This window comes from Ptychodera flava, assembly GCF_041260155.1.
Source record: "Ptychodera flava strain L36383 chromosome 23 unlocalized genomic scaffold, AS_Pfla_20210202 Scaffold_23__1_contigs__length_28996876_pilon, whole genome shotgun sequence".
Classification (NCBI taxonomy): Eukaryota; Metazoa; Hemichordata; class Enteropneusta; family Ptychoderidae; genus Ptychodera; species Ptychodera flava.
The window spans coordinates 18397046-18416132 of NW_027248277.1; the positions used below are offsets into that span (position 1 = coordinate 18397046).

The 19087-nt window shown below is 37.6% G+C and overlaps 1 protein-coding gene across 2 annotated transcripts in view; it reads right to left on the reverse strand.

The window, feature by feature from the left end:
• LOC139123551 (aminopeptidase N-like) overlaps positions 1-19087 on the reverse strand; it is a 54395-nt gene that overhangs the window by 18804 nt on the left and 16504 nt on the right. For both annotated transcript variants that reach the window (XM_070689723.1, XM_070689724.1), the window contains exons 2-6: positions 6147-6444; positions 3409-3529; positions 2935-3089; positions 1948-2061; positions 1654-1788 (exon numbers count right to left, since the gene is read on the reverse strand). In XM_070689723.1, the coding sequence (XP_070545824.1) occupies positions 1654-1788; positions 1948-2061; positions 2935-3089; positions 3409-3529; positions 6147-6444 (823 nt within the window). The remainder of the gene's footprint in view (positions 1-1653; positions 1789-1947; positions 2062-2934; positions 3090-3408; positions 3530-6146; positions 6445-19087) is intronic.

Below are 19087 nucleotides of genomic sequence, written 5' to 3' on the forward strand. Positions count from 1 at the left end.
TTACTGTGTAATTGTTTTGGTAAAAATCTTAGTAATGTTATCCCTCTAACAACCTGAATAACAGTTTAATTAAAAAGGCCTCCTCTTGAGCTGCAATGTAAAAAGAATCCTTTTTTTCATCGATGCTATGATCGTTAATAACAAATCATTCATTCCTTGACTAATTGCTGTACAAGGACGAATAGTAAAAGGATAAAATCAATTAGATAAACAGGTGTTGTTTTCTAATGAAATGAAATCTCATCAAATTGCCAAAGTAGAATAGAAAGGCAAAATCATTTAGGTAATGAAAATTGGTCAACAAGTCATCATTTAAAAAGAAGGATGACTTTCCATGGCTAAGAAGGGAAATTAATTTGATGACAAGAGCACAAGCCTAAAATTTGTACACTATACTTTCACTGTGTATCAACCATTTTCTCGTTGAATACCTATTGGTTCTACGGGGACATTGTTGTTTGTTATTTGAAAATATTTTGATGTCAAGAATTAATAACAATCAAAGAGACACAACTCAAGACACCAAAAGAGATAAAAATGAAGTGAAAATGGTTTTGCACATGTTAAATCACATTTGAAAAACAACTGTACGAAAACAATTCACTTCAGATAGTTACAATAAAATTTCCATGAGAAATTGAAAATTAAAAGGAAGAGCTGCGCAAGAATTTGGGACGTCTATCAGGCATTTCTGCACTACAACATCACAGGTTACAGGTAGAGTGTAATAGACCATGTTCCGAACCGCGCGAGACATTCCGAGATATCGCGAGAATATGTGGTTCGCAGTGGACGTGTTCTCGCAACACAGGACAAACTGCGTAAAACAGGACAAGTCGCTACTTACGTTAAACACTGCATAAAATATATGAAGTTGCAATCTTTGCTCAGTTCTGCACTTTTTCTACTTCCATACAAAGTTTGACTTGTATTACTAAGCTTGAATCCTATTTCTACAGGCATGTATTAAAGTCTCGCGAGATCTCGCAATCAGCGGAACATCGTCTATTTGGTTAGTTTCTCAGATTGTATAGGTGTTATTGAACTTTGGGCATTCTACCCAGGTTCACTGAAGAAAAGAATTACATCGATATCCAAAATCAAACTCTCTAAGATAAGGGTGAAACCTTCAAAGATATCATCAATGTTCCTTCCTATTTCGCATATTTCTACAGCTCACTGTGTACGTATATGTATATTATGAGGTTATTGCGAAAATACCGCAAAGGATGCACGAGGACATTGGCGCAGCATATCGCCTGACACGAAGCGGAGGGCGATGTGCGGCGCCAATGTCCGAGTGCATGATCCTTTGCGGTGTTTTCATGATAACCTTATTATTATACATCTTACATTCATGACTGGGGCATCAAATTGTCAGAGTAGTGACCTTTTTCGTGCAATGTCAACAATTTTTCTTCCGATTTATTGCGGCAGTTTGCAACACCAGGACGCATAATAAATATCATTACTTTGTACTTGAAGTTATTTGTGTTATTACTTATAATGCTCTGCTTTAGCATCGAGCGCTATAATTTCCCATGAGGACATCTGTATAGTGATATATATTTATATATATATATATATATATACACACACACAGACACACACACACACACAACGAAGATCAGACAAGTTACTGTAGTTCTTTACCTTGCCGTAGGAGATGGCGTCAAATATTTCATTGATTTCCTCTGGTCTGTTCACAGGTACCAGAATAGGGTGAGATGAGCCAAGTCCATCCAACTCAAAGACATTGTGAAGGTCTTCATTAACAAATTGATCTTTCTGTAAGATCAATGAAAAAAATGTTTAAGCTGAATAATTCAGAACTTTCAGTAACATTTTTTATGCTCTTAATACCAAAATGCATAGATATAAGTGAACTGATGATATATGACTTATTTGCCTTTTGTTGTCATGGATACATTTACACATGATACTTACCATTCTCCAATCAGGTTCAGCATGGTCCACTCCAAGATACTCCACGTAGCTTGCAAAACCTTCATTGAGCCAGAGGTCATCCCACCATGCAGGTGACATCAAGTTACCAAACCACTGTAGAGAATGACAAACACATTTGCATAAACCTTGATAAGCTTTTTTACATCTATTGGTTGTAAATTGTCAAAACTGCTATCATTTTGTCCTCAAATTGTTTAGACTTTATGCCAGATGCTTTTTCTTGCCATTCTCATAATAGAAATATGAATTGTTAATTTGTCCAAAATTTGACTCCAAACTTTACTTTCTTGTGCAACACATGAATACACCAATGACAAAACTGACTCTTTTACTGCACATTTCTGTCACTTCAAATGACAATGTTGTACATTTTTCACAATGTACTGCAAATGATACGTACAACTCAGCATAAGGTGGGGACTTTCTACATATACAAGAAAATTGAAAAAAAAATTGAAAATAACATTACTAGTAAAGCAAATTCCCTGTGACTGAATTACCAGTACTGATAATAACAGTAATTATTAATTTTAACGGGCTGTAGTTTACATCAGAAAAATGAAATATTTACTAACGTTGAATTATTATTGTGAAAATGCAACACTGGATGACATGAACAGGAATTTCACAGAAACCACAAAAGATGTATTCACATTTGACAGAATATTTGCATACTTCGATAATTTGAAATTTAGGGGTTAGATTACATTGGATTAACCCTTTGAGTGCTGTAATTGTCTCCACCAAAATTTTAGTGCAACATTTTCACCAATTTTTATGAATTTTTCTGTAATTTTTTGATAATTTTGGACCAGATGGACATCACATTTTATTTGCTGCAGTTTGTTATCAAAATTTTGACAAAAATCCGAAAAAAATTGACTGGAGTATATTTTCTAAAGATGACAAAAATTTGACTTTGGCACTCAAAGGAATATGAGATCACTAATCCGTGTACTGACATACCTGGTGAGCTAATTCATGGGAAATGACGACAGCTACTCTTTGTTTGTTAGTGGCTGAGGAGACATCAGGGTCGTACAGCATTGCAGTCTCCCGGTAAAGAATAAGCCCCCAGTTTTCCATAGCACCAGCTGCAAAATCTGGAACTGCGGCTTGATCTGTCAACAGTGAACAAACAATAAAGTGTTATTATTTTCGAGAAAGACAGGAAAACAAGCATGATCAGTTTCGACTGCAGTCAAGTCTTCCATTGGAGTGGGACTTTTTATGTTTTAGGTAAGCAAAAATTTTAAAAATATGACTAAAATTCATTACTTGCAGTGTGATCAAATATGAGGTGAAAATGTAGTGGTAAGTTTGACCGTGTCAAGGTAAAAAAAAACAACAGAAAGAATATTCCAAAGTTTTTGTAAAGGTAATGGCTACAAAACTGTTCCCTTAACATTCATTTTTCACAGATATCAGTTGAACACTAACCCTGTTTTGGCAATGGATATAAGATGTCAAAGTAATCTTCAAAATGATTAATAATTTTGTATGTTACATTCAGTGCATAGTCCACGGTGTGGCTCATCTCTTCTCTGGCGCATACAGAAATCTGAAAAGAAAAAAGTCAACTTTAAAATGTCTTAACTTACTAATGCTGTCCTCCAAATCGCTTATTTTCTAAATTCACAAATCAAGGCTTCTCTCTAGATACTGTCAAACTTTAAACATATTTTAAACTCATATCACTGTGGAAAAAATATAGTGTCAGGTTGTGTGTAGTCAAATTTCATTGGGCAAATGATAATTGCAAGGCTTTATTTCAAAGTCACTGATTGGTCGATATTCCTGAGTAAGAGTCACTGATTGGTTATCTTCGAGATTCTAAATGAAGGCTACTGATTGGTTACACATTGAGTAATTTGTTTGCATCAATGATATTAATCTTAATGAACCAAAATGCATGATTACTAAAGTGCTTGGGCAACACTCAAATTTTGATATTTTGAAATTATCTTTCATGGCTTAACAACAGAGAGGCTTTATTTGTCAAAGCTATCATTAACACAACATAATTGATGAAAAAATTGCCAAAAACAAAGTTAGAATTGGGTGTCAGTATTATTGACACAGCTAACTTGTTTTGCCTTCTCACGTTTGTCAAAGTATCTCCACACAGGATGAATTTCACACTTTTAAGCAGGGCTCGACGTAAGGTCAAATCATCCACTAGCCCAAAGGACTAGTAGCAGCTCATTTTTAGTAGTCCTAAATGAAATCTACTAGTCCTGTTCAAGCAAAGCCAATGTTGCTCTCATGTTGTAAAGAGGTGTATATGACATTCTCATATTTTTGTCGCAAAGGTTTTTAAACCCAATAACTAACTTTCATGCAAGACTAGCACATTTGCTTACTGCAAAATGTTTAACTTTGAATCATATATAAACCACAAAAATAACCTGAATGAATGTCCTGTGTAGGAGGAGAGGTCATGAAAATAGCCTATTGCCATCAAGAATAAAATCATAGGTAGGGATGAATTTGTTGGAAAATCCTTCATAGCTCAGGTAGTGCGCCATTAATTTGCAAAGAACATGTTTGTTCATGGTGGGGACAGATTTGTTTCTCCAGAACTGAATTCATACAGCCATTCACAAATGTTCCAGTGCAGTGCCTTCATATTTTTGACATATATCACATTTTAAAATTGACCAGCTTGTGGGGAGGACCTCTCATTTGTAATAATGATTTGTGAAAAATTTGTTTTTAATGGTAAAAATGTTGCATTTTACCATTTCATGTGCTTGTGTCTTTTATGAGTTTTTGCCAGTTACTGGTAACACAATGTGATTAGCACAAAAATAACCAATGACTCCCAGAAGTGATCGGATACGACAGTCTGATACACCCATTTCATACGTTGTTTTTCCACTACTGTTTTAAGGTTCACTTCACTGTTATTGCCCCAATAATTTACACTTTTCCACTAAAATGGCAAAACAATAAGTTGCTAGCACCAAGTTATTATCTGTGAGGAATTCCCTCACCTGTACAAGCAGTAGCAACTTGCCATAGCACTGTTTTGGCAAGCTAGATGGCTCTTTATAAGATCAGCTTCAATCAAGCTAGGGGTCTTGACTATATATGGAGGTCAGCATGTGGAGGCATTCTAAAGCAGGGTCAAGCTGGCTACGAACTATCGGAGGTGTTGTTTGGGAATGCCCTGAAGAAATCCTGAGAAAAATCTTCTTTGAAAGGCAAGGATACAGTGTTTGAACGAAATTGCTCATGTTTTTAGGCGAAGTGATGAGCTTCAAGCAAACCAAAATACACGACGTGCAGACAATTCCGTTTGATGCTCAGCGTTGCATTGAGCCATGTTTCCCGGGGCCATGTTACTGGCATGTACAGTACAATTTGATTCTCCGTAGCAGGTAAACTGTTTCATTTTAAGTTGGTGATCAATAAAGTTTGCTTCACTGTTTCACTGTCCAATTTGTTTGGGTAAAAGTTAGTTTATTTTTATATAAAATGATCGAGGCGTGGTTCATTCTTATCGAATGAGTGGCCCGGCGTCCCATTAGTTTTGTAGCGATAAACTTTCCTGGACAGCTACGGAACTTGAAAATTGCACTAGTCCGCAGGACTACCTCCGAAGACATTTTTACTAGTCCTCTGAAATTTACTAGCCTCGGGCTAGTGGGCTAGCGCTTATGTCGAGCCCTGTTTTAAGTATTCACCCATGCTTCTCTATGTATACAAATGCCTTAATTGTTCATAACCTCTTTGATGATGCTAATTGGTACAATATGATGAACAATTGTTCCACCGCCCATGGCTGAGTGGTACATTAACAATATCTACCCAAATAGGATAAAAGATTATAACATTTCAAAATTTGGTTATGTCACTAAATGTGGCAATGTCACTTGTCTGCAGCATTAACAATATCTTATATTTTGATGATTTTATTAAAGATTGTTGGATTTTGCACATGGCAATTTTGTATTTATGGACAAAGACCATCTTAAAGATACATCAATTTTCTTGGTCAATTTTTATATTTTTTGAGGGTAAAAGAGATGCAACATTTCATAGTAGCACACAACTTTTCTATTCAAGTTTGTTGTATAAATCTCAAACCACTGGCAATCATGTATATTGCTTGAATGAAAAAGTTTGCAATGATCTGTTTGTAATAATGTCATTAAAACCTGGGTATGACTCACTTCGCATTTGTCATCGCGGCATGCTCTACGCCGATGGCATTCAAGATCGCTGACGAGGAAAGCAAGAAGGTAGGTTGACATTCTCACTGTCTTCTCAAAGGTGACCTTATTCCACACTTTGCCATCCCCATCAGTGCTTGATTCTGTCACATCAATTGGCATATTTGAAATTGCATGACGGCCATGAACATTGCGATGTTCCAAGATGATGTCAAAGGTCGCCTTCAACGCTGGTTCATCAAAGCACGGAAATGCTTTCCTTGCATCTGTCGCTTGAAATTGGGTGGTTGCAAGCCATCTGAAAAGATCCCACAGATATTAATAAATATTAGCATATATGTAAATCTGGTATAGTTTGGTCAGTCAATAACTTCTCTGCAGCAGTCTTTTTTTACATGTCGTTTCTGTGAAAGCCACACAGGCCAAATCACTGCAATAATTTGTAAATTGTCAGTTCATAGGAGAGACAACAAGCTCAATAACAAAAGATAACACAATTTCTGTCCCTATTTGCAACTAAGTAATATGACAGAAGCAAATTTATTGTTTGATACAAATATTATGTATATATATATATATATATATATATATATATATATATATATATATATATATATATAAACATGAGTTAAGGTTAACAAAAAAATTTGTCTGACAGATTACACATATATATATATATATATATATATATATATACATATATATACATATATATATATATATATATATATATATATATATATATATGAGAGATAACAGTACATTGGTCAAGCAAAATGGGAGATATTGAAAAAAAGAAGACAAAAACAGAAATGGCCCATGATTAGTAGGGAGATGTTATATTTGCACTTTTGAAAATACACTGTTGTTGGCTTGGTCATTCAAAGACATCGTTTCCCATGACTGTATGGCTTTTGCTGATTGTTTACCTAAAAGATTGTCAGACATAGAGCAAAGTGGTGGCTGTTGCCATGCCAACTTATATCAGAAATTTTATAACAACTGTTATCAATAGTAACATAGCTTAATTCGAAGACCAAAAGGCACGTCTGTAACATACCATCAGTCAAGTTACATAGTCCCCCCCCCGAAATCTAATGGTTCATCCCTTACAGTACAATCTCGTCTCTCAACATTGGTTTCTTTCAGCAGATTTTAGATGAACTCTTCACAATTCAGTGCAATTATTTATATATAACAGGCAGAATGCGAACAAATTGCAGCGTTATTGCACATAGGCCTATAGGGCTACAGTGATTTCGGATTTGGAAGACTTGTAGTAGTGGTACAGATTTTTGTAAATGTTATAGTCTCTCAGAAAAAGAAGAAGTTAAAAAAGTTAATGGAACAAAATGTTCTTGATCTAGCTGTATTTCTAAAGAATACATTTGTATGCTGAACCCTCCAGCAGCTCCGGGCTGAAAAATGTCCTGGTAACTTTTGTTCATTTGTTGTTCCGACTTTTACTGTTTTCTTAAAGAGCACATGTTTATACTGAGCTCAAGCAGCTCCGATGAATGTAATTATTGCATGTTTTCATATTACAGAGTTGAATGGTTGTTTTTCTGTCTCTGTATTGTTCACTGACATTTGTAACACATCTTGATGTACCATACCATACTCTCTGTTAGTATGTGTTGAGCAAAATAAAGATTGATGATTGAAGATCGATTGATTAATTGTTTGGGCAACAGGCGCCAGTGGAATGGGTAGTTTGCAGACAATATACCCAACCCACGGGCGCCTGTGGGCTGGGCGCGCATTTGTAGCTGAACTCGCCACCGCCATGGAGCTATCCATACGAAATCCAGCGAACGCGCGGCTGTGCATGCTATCACATTCCTATAACGACCAACGGCTAAATTATCAATCCCTGCGAACTCTGCAAGATTTACCATGAGGATCAGCAAGAACTTGTCCCTTGGTGCGTTAAGACAGGGTAGACTCTTCCTAGTATCCTACCTCCATGAGACGACCAATACCATGTAGGCCTATAACTAGCGAATCGTCCAGATGAAGTCCATGAATCACTCTTAGGTAAGGATCTCTGGGCAGCGTTTTCTGCAGCATTGTAGTTCAGTTGTGGCCCTGTTGTCTGCGGGGTGATACGTATAAAGGGTACAAATGGTCCAACAAGCCAGTCAAGTGGACCTGAGATCGGCAATTATTGCATCTAGGGCCACGTTCAAAGCTACGCGTACTGAGGTACTGCGGTACATAAGTTTCAAATGGGCCCCGCAAGAAAGCCACTTCCGCGTTTGATGTCACGGTCATGAACGCCCTCACAGGACAAACCTATGCAAGAGAGCCGCCCGTGCGTGCCCCTACATGCATGCTTTAATGTGCACACAGCGCGCACATTTCCGCAATGATGAACAGGGTTGAAGTAATTCTGCATTTACCGAGTTAACTTGAATAAGTCGCATGGCCTAAATGCCGATATGACAATTAAACCCGTTTTCGAAGGAGACATCCAGGTACGTGGATCCATATCGCTGAAACAGATCTAGCCACATTGCATGGAATCTCCACACCATAAGCTGAAGCTTACGGATCATGTGCATTTCGAAACTCATATGAAATTAATAATTCACATATTTCTTGTTTGCAGATCAAATTAAATCTACAATACGTTTAGCACTTTCCCCTCTGAAACATTGGCCTTGTCACGCTTTAGCATCGAAAAAACATTCCTACCTAATTTTTATTAACCGAATCGCCAAGAATGTGGTTAAAATTAATTGTGATGTGTAGAGTGGACTTCAAGTGGGGTGACAAGTTATTTGGTCGAAATTGGCCGTGTCATTCTCCGGTCATTAAGAAGCTGAACTCTCTGACTGTGTCAGATTCTTGTTTCAAGCCTACACTTCTAATGATAGGTGATAGTTGTATTCGTTCGCCATCCAGCTGATCTGGCGGAGTCAAATTTACTTAATTACAGAAAATGACCTAAAAACTCGCCAGAGACATTCGTTAAACCTTCATTGTAAGGATAGATCATCATTTGCTGGATCGGTGGTAAATCCATGTCATTTAAGACGTGACTGAGAGTAGTACAGACGAAATGGTGAGAATTTGACGATTTGATTAGCGCCTGTGGACCCTGGATGCTTTCTAAGAAAGCGGTTTGAAAACTCTGAAGAGACGCTTCACCCCATTTCAGGTACCCACACTATTCTTGCCAACGGCATTGCGGGTCAACCATAGTGGGGAAAGGGTTAAGATTATGTTTAACTTGACAACAAGGTTCATTCGTCACGGTCAGGGTCTTACGGTGCCTCTTATAAAGAAAATAAAATGCACATTTTCACCGAAAACAAAGTTTCATCTTGTCCAACCTAAGGCAGTTTGCGCGCAGGTGCAGTGGAGGGGACGTTGTTTGCTAGAACAATGCATGAGGGCGATTGAAATTACTACACTGCAGTCGATTCCATTGGAGGAGCGACACACCAATCTTGTACATGAACATGACTCGGTTGCTCACGGTATCGATAAAAGAGCGGAACACCTGCTGAGCAGAATGAGTTTAATCGATTATCTGTCAACAGTGAATAGACTCCTCGACAAAAATGTGTACATCACTACTACGCACCTGAGGCATTTCATCATCGTAAAATATTCGGTATAGACCTTTTAATTGTGTTTGCTGGCTACTCTCTCCGAGTGAGACGTCAAGATATGTCTGCTCTATCACAAGTAGCATGGGTAGTAAAAGTAAGATTGGAAATATCACGGTAGAATGCACCTCAGCGACAGATAATCTGACTATGAAATTTTCACAATACCCCTTTTGTCTAGCACGTGTGGTGGCCTCATTTTGAAGCTCCTGGCGTAAATAAACTTTCCACCGGTTTAGCATCTCCATAGGGTTAACTCCGGGACAGCGGCCGACATTTGAATTTCATTTGTCGCCGGGAAAGTATGGAGTAATTTTTCTGGTAATAATTTTAGCATGGTGACCCCCGACTTGCCTTCTTAATTTCGAAAGGGAATGGTTTTAAGTTTCAGTGCAGAAAGTTTGAGCAAAAGCGTTGGCGTTTCTATTTCGAGGCATATACAGCCTTAAGGGTATTTTGTTTCGTGCGCTTACCACCTACCTGCTGTGTTCAATCACCCATAATCCTTTAAGCGCCAAAATCTATTTTTGTCACTTTTATAAAATTTACCCTTGTCAAAATTGTCAGATATTTGACAAACTTTTGATAAAAATCTGTAGCCAATGAAATGTGATGTCCATTTTGTCCAAAATTATCAAAACATTTTTAAAAATATCATAAAAAATTGGTGAAATGTTGCACTAACATTTTGGTGGGAAAAATTACAACACCCAAAGCGTTAAATTGAAACCCTCAAACATTCAATCGAGTTAGGAAACAACTGTTACCAATCATGTGCACCACGGTCCTTTCAACAAAAAACGGATTACAAATTTTAAGGTAATGCGCATGCGTTCAAAACAGGTACAGTAATAATCTAGTTCTGTTACGGGCCTTAATTTAGTGCTTAAATTAAAAAGAAAACGCGCTCTTATCGTCAACAACAAGTTTTCACCTTAAAAAAGTCAGTTTTCCTTCGTTAATAATACTGTACACAAATTCAAATTGTATGTTATCCTGTAGTGAAAAACAAAACTTTCTATCTGCCGCATGTCACTAAGTTTCACTAACTCTTTATCAAAACGGCGAGCCCGTGAAAGGTTTTTGTCACATTTCAATATGCCTCTTGTAACCACTCCTAGGCATTTGTCGTAAAGAGGATAACATTTTACGACAATGTGGTTGTTGTCATTTCAAAGTAGTCAGATAGCTGTCCCTTTGCGAGTATCGGGCATACTATGGCATTTAATCGGCTCTATTAAAGCGGAACAATTCCAAGCTGCGAGTGTCCACCCCGGAGCGTGTGTGACATAAATGTGTCGACACAGCTACCGTACAGAGGCGAGTAATTTTTCAACGGTCATTTTCTACGTTAAAGCTCCAATAACTGCATTTTTATGATGTAATTTGGCATTTTTTGTTTTACTTCCAAAATCATTTCGAATTCTCGGGTACTGCTTTTGTCGCCAGCCAGTATAAGTGTTATGTCCATGGCATGGTGTTGGTGACTTTTGGATTTTAGCCCGCATTCATTTGTCAATAGTTATTCGCACACTGTACATAACGCGTTGTCATGGCATGTCTAATACTCTATACTTCAACACAGTCCAGGGCGAATGAGAAAATTAATATTTTTCACAGGTGATGAAAACTCCACCAAACATTTCGCACTCGTCGGTAAATTTTAGGTGAAACAAAATCATTTCTGATCGTGCGTCGCGCCAAGCTTAAAGTTCGGAATGCGATGTAGCTAGACATCGAAGACATTAAATAGAAGTATGGGCCGACGTTCTTCTGAAGCTTCACAATAATGAAAACAAACAATAAAACTTCGGAAATTTAGGAGCTCCTTCGCACTAAAGAACTTTGTCATGTCAGAACTGCGGGTGATATTTACAATAACATATCAAGTCAAATGGGATTTGAAATCGTATCACAGTGAGCGTGGTCGAAGATCGTGAAATAAACGGAAGTTTGGAAGAATTAAACGCTTAAGTAATGGTCATTTATTGATCCATGTTTGACTGCGCGATTTGTAGTCTTTCCATTACAATATGATAGACTTAAATGGTTTAAAGTCGTTAAGAGTGCATGCCCAGCCCTCGCGGAGGAATACAACGTATGGACACCAGTTATACCATGAATGAATTTCGAACTTTTTAGTTTTAGTTGTAGCAGAAAATTTTCAATAATGCGAGGAGCATCTTTTGTCAGCTTAATTTCCTAATATTTTGCATTCTCGGAAAATTGATTTTAGCACATTTGCATATTTATTGCAAACTTAGTCATGTGACAGATATGGTAACATTTACCAAGACAACTCTGTCACCAGCGCAGTTTTATAAAATTTAATTGTTTACAATGGTGAAGCTGGACCTCCAAACAGACAATGTGGTAAAAGGGTTAAATGTCTGGCGTATTATCACAGGAATGGAAGGAATGATTTTGCTAATTTTGTATTGTTACATAATTGGGCTATATGATATATAGATGCGATACATAATACATTGTTACATAGGTGGGATATATGATACATTGTTACATAGGTGGGATACATAATACATGTTGTTAAGTATATGGGATATATGATGCACTGCTACATAGGTGGGATATATGATTTATTGTTAGATTGGTGAAATATATGACGTATCGTTAATAGACTATGGTATTTATGTTGCATACATCGGCATTAAATACTAAATGTATGTAATTATCCATTGAATAAAAACGTTTTTAAACCCTGAAATACACTCTAACATAAGGCATCTTTAAAGGCACTTTGGCGTCATTTTTATGCATTTTCTCTTTCATTCCCTTTTTCTTCTTACCTTTTCTAAATTACGCCTTTTTGAACTACAAGCAATGACAGTGATGATATGTGAAACACGTATGACCCATCGACAAAAAACATCATGCAACGTTTGAGTGTGCTATTTGAACAGGACACTAATCACTGCACGCCAGAACTAACGAGATGTTACTACAAAATAACTTGCTAAAACTGAATATGAACCAAAAGGTCAGTTCATCGTATTAACTTTCTACTATTTAATCAGGCTAATAATATGATATCAGCAAATTACATAAAGTTTTACAGAACAAGTAATTTTCTTTGATGCATCCTATGATATTGAGACATTCAAAGTTCCAGATCCACTTCTCGCATAAGTTGAGTCTCAAGTCAGTGCTACAACTTTAAGACAATTGTTGCAACTATGGTGTTCACAACCGTAAATGATTCTGTCGTTCTGGCACGATATAAAGGTATAGTATGCGCCTGAAAACTTAAAGTTTTTCTCACTTTCCTGAAAGAAAATGTAAACCAACTTCTTTCAAAGTCAAGTTGAGGAATAAAAGTAATGGAATCGATATGCAATTTGTAATAATCAAGAAATTAGACATCAAAACGGCTCCAATAATCAATATCATTCAAGGAACAGATAGAAAATGACGATAACGATAGGGTCATCTTGAACCACTGTTAGTGGTGATGTGAGAGGGTCTGGAATGGGTAAGCATACCCTGCTGGTATGCTACATCCGTCACGTATCCTAAAGTCTGCGGTTATTTGAAATTCAAAATGGCCGCTTGCCCTATATTATTTCAACGGGGAAAATTAAATTTGATTTTGATTGTCATAAAAAAGACAAAACATTTACAGTTAGACCATAAGCTTCAAGAAACCACATAAGCAGCATACAAACAATCTACTGAAACTTTGAGAGTCTTAATATCAGTCTCAGGTGCTACGTGTGTATATGTAACAATACCAAACCATGTGCTACGTGTGTATATGTAACAATACCAAACCATTTGACATAATGTCCTCAATTTTAATTTTACAATAATAATCCGAAGTCGTTGAAAGGTCGGTAAGACAGTAACCCGAACCATGTCTTCAATCGTATACATTGTTTGAGGATATTTATCAGATTGTTATTATATTTTACAAAGTACAAGTCAAAATAAAATGCAGCTATTAAATATTCGGCTATAAACAATTTAACACAGTAAATTTCTGGTCAACTATTATTCAAGCTCTTGTTTATTCCTTAACTTGCTAGTTGATCCAAACATCTATAATTTAGAAAGTCTTCATGTATTATGAATGTTTATTTGCATTTATCTCGTGTGTGAGCAGGATGTGTAATAGAAAACTGTGCTATTTCATCATAATACTGTGCAGAATGAGTTCGGGTGAAATACGCTGACTCGCTTTTACTCTGCACTATAGATGCCGCGGACTAATACATAAAGATGACTTTGTCATCGACCGATGCACTCCAAAATGCAATGTTTCATTCATTTGTAGGAAATAACTCGCGACTATTTTTTTTCAGGCATGACTTCGTACAATTTTGCGCTGTATTGTCTAAATTTCGTAGTGAAGCTCAGACTTGTCTTACTGGCCCATCTAACAACTTTCATATTCTAGCATCGCAATATAGATTGACTCAGGCACTTGTTTGTTGTAGGCAAACCCTTCTCAATTGCAAAGTATTCGACCTTTGCTGTGGGCCAAGTGGTGTTACATTATCCAGTAACAAGTCGTTGATGGAGAGATATATTTTCGGACAGATGTGGTAATATGGAGTATTTACTTCTCTACTTACACGGTCGGTGAAGGTGTAATCAACGGAGATTTCCCCTGTTCCTAAACAACCTCACCGGGCACGCTACCAATCTAACCACAAGTTTAGCAACTAAATCTAAGCGAGGAGAGGCATCCATGCCTCTCTCTCTCTCTCTCTCTCTCTCTCTCTCTCTCCTCTCTCTCTCTCTCTCTCTCTCTCTCTCTCTCAAACACGGCCTCGCTTCAGACTTACCAATGAGGAGTTTGCCATGTGTCACGTGCACGGAATTTTGCTGTCATACAAACGTGTGCGTGATCTAGATAGAGTTTGACAAGCCGCAAAACTTCTATCGCATCAGGATATGGGAATGTCAACACGCCAAAGGAAAATAAACCGCAAAGCATACAATGTTTTAACCTTCTGACCTGCAAAATAGTCTCGTCTTTGTAGTCACCGATTGCAATCAGGACGACAAGGAGCTCGGGCAAAAACTTCCGCTGCTGTGGTTATTGGGGCAAAATATTTCCTCTCGGCAATCCGGTTGTATAGATATAAATTATGCAATACCAGACGATTTCCAATGTATAAAAACCAGACTGCATTTGATATCATTGACAGAAGATTTATTTATCGAAAAATTTCCGGGCTTCTAATTTTTCGAAAAAATGTTTCTCCCCCACATATCTAGATGTAAATAAACAAATTTCAAGCCATATCAGACTCCTTCAAATGTATATACAAAACAGACTATATTTTGGCATATCATAGCAACACGGTCATCTATCACAGGTAACTGAAGAACAAGCGACTGTTTTCCTTCCGCGTGAAAACTTTAATATGGCGTATGAACTTCAAAGTACACGGTATTTGAAGTTAGAAACACCAACCTTTGAGATACCCGGCCGATTCTCCCCCACGTCATTTGCACGAGGGGCACATCTAATAATGCACAAAAATGATACAATTTCCATCTGTTTATTTGACGTTTTCACATGTAAGTCTTTCGTAAGTAAATATATCCCTGGCGAAACATCTGTTAGCCACTTGTTCGGGGGACTCATGATGTATATTTGCACATTAGTCGAAATAGTTTAAATTATTGATACAATTCATTAAGAATTCAAAATTTTCTGTCTATTTAAGGTGTAATTACAAACAATTTTCGTTCTGAATATTTAAAAATTGTCATCTTCAACGATTTATTTACGCTGACAAGAGGTTGCACATATCAAATGTCGCGAAACTACGCAGGCAGTTTATAGTGGATACACATACGATGTCTCACAATGTGAAAGGTGCGCAGATGAACCTATATATACAAATCTCAATTAAAAGCACTGTGACACTGATATGTTTGAATTGGGTACCTGGGGAGAAGGTATAGCGTACTAAGTAAAGTGGAGTTACATTAGAAGTAAACTGTATGTAAGAGCAATCGGTAGCGATAGAATGGGCGCTTGATTGTGAGTTTGGAAAACAGGGATTACAAAGCCTCGGAGACTACACTGAATACTACGGCAGTGTTAAAGTTTATCCGCACGTCTTGTTAGTCTACGTGATGGGAAAAACGCCGCCGGCAACAGTCGAATTTCGAGTGTTCAGCTTGTTGGAAATTCTCTGAAGGGCAATATATATGAGAGTTGTTATTGCTGGGTCGTTGCAATCTGTTGCTTGTACCGTGCTCCGATTTCAGCGTAGGGTAGAAAAATTACAAGGTTACCGTTTTCATCTGAGCGGCAGATCCTACCAGGTTTCAAACTGTTGCGACGGCCACAGCTATCGCGCGCTTTCAGTGAATTAGCCAGTGTTTTTTTCATTGTAGAAAATAAACAGTATTTCTCTCCGAACTTGAATTAAAATGTCAACAACAACAATAATAATACACCTGACACATTGGTGTACAGTGTAGGCAACACAAATCCTCGTTATTTGAATTTCTCATGAAGAACACCAAGAAAATCAAGATTGTTCACAAACATAAATTCGGGACAAATCTCAACGTTATAGTTTTTGAAGCGATTGACGAAACAAGTGTTTAGGATAAAGAGCTGAAGGAAGTAGATATTCGAAAGATGGACAAAAGTTGGCATGAAAGGGCCGGTAGCTGTAACTTTCGATTATTTTTCTCTAATTTTGTCATGTATGTCGAGTGCAAGTTCTTGTTCTACACCCTGAGCATGTTGAGATACACAGTATTCCGCTCGTCAACTCAACCTGTACATGCATGTATGGCGTATAGCGACCATTCCTTTTCCCAACACTATTTTTCTAATGCATACTACAGAGCGGCCATCACGACAAGCAACTGTAATGTGCAGACTGCATGCTGTTATTGTCGACAAATGAATTCTTGTCCGGACTAGAATTCAAATGTAAACAATAACAGTGCATTCTACACGTGTACGCTCTGTCGACAAGCTAAACATTTTGTGTGTCATCATGCTTTACGGCGTGTTCCTGAAGCCATGTGCAATATCTCTGAACTTTTCTTTCAAGAAGCTAGTGTCACGCCAAATTGGCATTTGCGAGAATTAATGGGGCTAGTTTACTGTAATACCACCGCCCACTCCTTTAAGTACAACTGAGTTATAGCCAAAACGAACTTTACTTTTCCCCCGAGGATTTCCCCGATATCAAGGCTGCTGTCCGTTCCAGATAAAATTACTATTCCGTTCGCCACCACTGACCCCTCCAAATTCGTTGATGTATCCTGCCCAGAAGCCGACCTATTCGCACTGGCAACGCACAACATTATCTAACTACCACTTTGAGACTAGTGGCTTCATTTAACAGAGGCAGTAAATTGCATGTACTCATTCATGAAAGCTTCAAAAAAGCTTCTGCAACTGTCCGAATGAGAAAGCAAAACTACCCCAAGGTTACAGATATATGAAGTTCAAATGCAATGCATATTAGACATTTGACGACAAGTTTTTTTGCAAAAGCAGTAAACAAATCAAATCGGAATGCACTGCAACTTCGAGTGTCCCGAGATGAACACACACACTGTGAAGCCCCCTGAGCTGAAAACTGCAACACTTTTCTCCTTTTTCTACTAATTTGTGTCCATACGCGCAATTTGCATCAGATGATATTGGAAGTGATTTACAGCTATGGTTAAAAGGGACTCTCTCTCTCTCACTCCAAGATACATCTCCACGAGATTTGTTGCTCAATTGTTATTTGTTGGTGGTGCCTATATGTGATTATGTGGATTTAAAAGGGGGTTTACATCACGGAACTGCTGACAATGGCAGCTATTTGATAAGTCGCATGCTGCAAGCCCGTCAAGTTCTTGAAAGCGTGACACATGAAAGTCTAATTTAGGGACGGGTTAGTTTCTTCAGCCGGGGGTGGACCTTTTCGAGTCACCCTGTTTATGACTTTAATGATGGGGGTCACCAATGTTTTTTTGAAATCCGCAATAGCTGTGTGCTTTTGGATTAAGACACCGGCTCATGCTTGCCTGAAATACATCGTGCAAGCCACGAATGGCATCATTAAGTTGCAGTTTTGGCGCGCCCTTTGGAGCGTACTTTTGGCGCGTAACTTTACTATATCAGAGATATACATCTGAGATATCTGAATGTTTGAAAATTGAAAGTGTGTTATGCAAAGCATCTTACCAGTCACGAATTGCATCATCCAATGACAGTTTTCGGCGTGCCCTGTCGGCTATAACTTTAAAAGGTAACAGGGAAAACCTAGATTCATATTCAATACCTTTAAGTAAAAGGACAATTATTCTAGGACAGCTTCAGTGACACTGTCACTGAAAATAAACTTATACACCTAAATTATCATAAAAAACAGAGTAGTTATGATGTATGAGAATACAACTTCTTTGTTACTTTTTTCTCTGTAATATCGACTACAGTGTCATGTACTCTCAGAACAATTTCACTCCAATTTTCCTCTGTAGAGGTCCAACATGATGATGAGAGGGTAAAAGGTACATTGCAATGCCCAGTGTTACATGTAAGCTTATTGAAATAGCCTGAATATGTATAGGCCAAAGGGGAATTTTCAGTCTAGACCAAAATTCATATATTGGCAATGTATTTACCTTGAATGATACTGATTATTGGACCTATACGCCTTTTTATACATTTTGTAGGCTACGTCGACAAAGTGAAGTCTGGGCATTTCTGTCTATAATATACAGGATAAAAATCATGAAAAATTGTCAAAAGATATAGCTGACTGTTAAGAAAACAGATTATGTAAGTATATTTTAATTCGCACACTTGGAGAATCTAATGTATTTATATGACTAATGATTGAAAGGGGAATTTTAACGTTAAATATTTTCCTAAACCATGAACATTAAACTAGTTGAACATGGTAAAGTGCCTGACACAGTTGCAAAGTACTATCTTGCGAAAAATGCACTACGGGTGGGTTTTCGTGAGAATGCTTTACCTTCACACTTTTCATATACACCCATTCACTAACAGACGATCAAGTACTGGTCTTCATACTTCGAACACCAGACAGACAGTTCATCGCCCCTTGCAAGGATATGCATAACAAAAATTCCAACCATTAAAGGATGACCAAATATCTCACAGCAACCCTGTCTGGTAATATTCTAGAGCATGTTCACTCGCATCCGACATTGCTGATCATAAGTATGCTTATTGTAAGGTCATACCCGCCTGACACGCTCTGATTAAACTCGAGTTGATTTACCACTACGAACAAGTACAATGTTTACATTCCCTAGGTAGTGTAATTCTCATCCAGTGTTTATTTACATAATCTTGCCGAA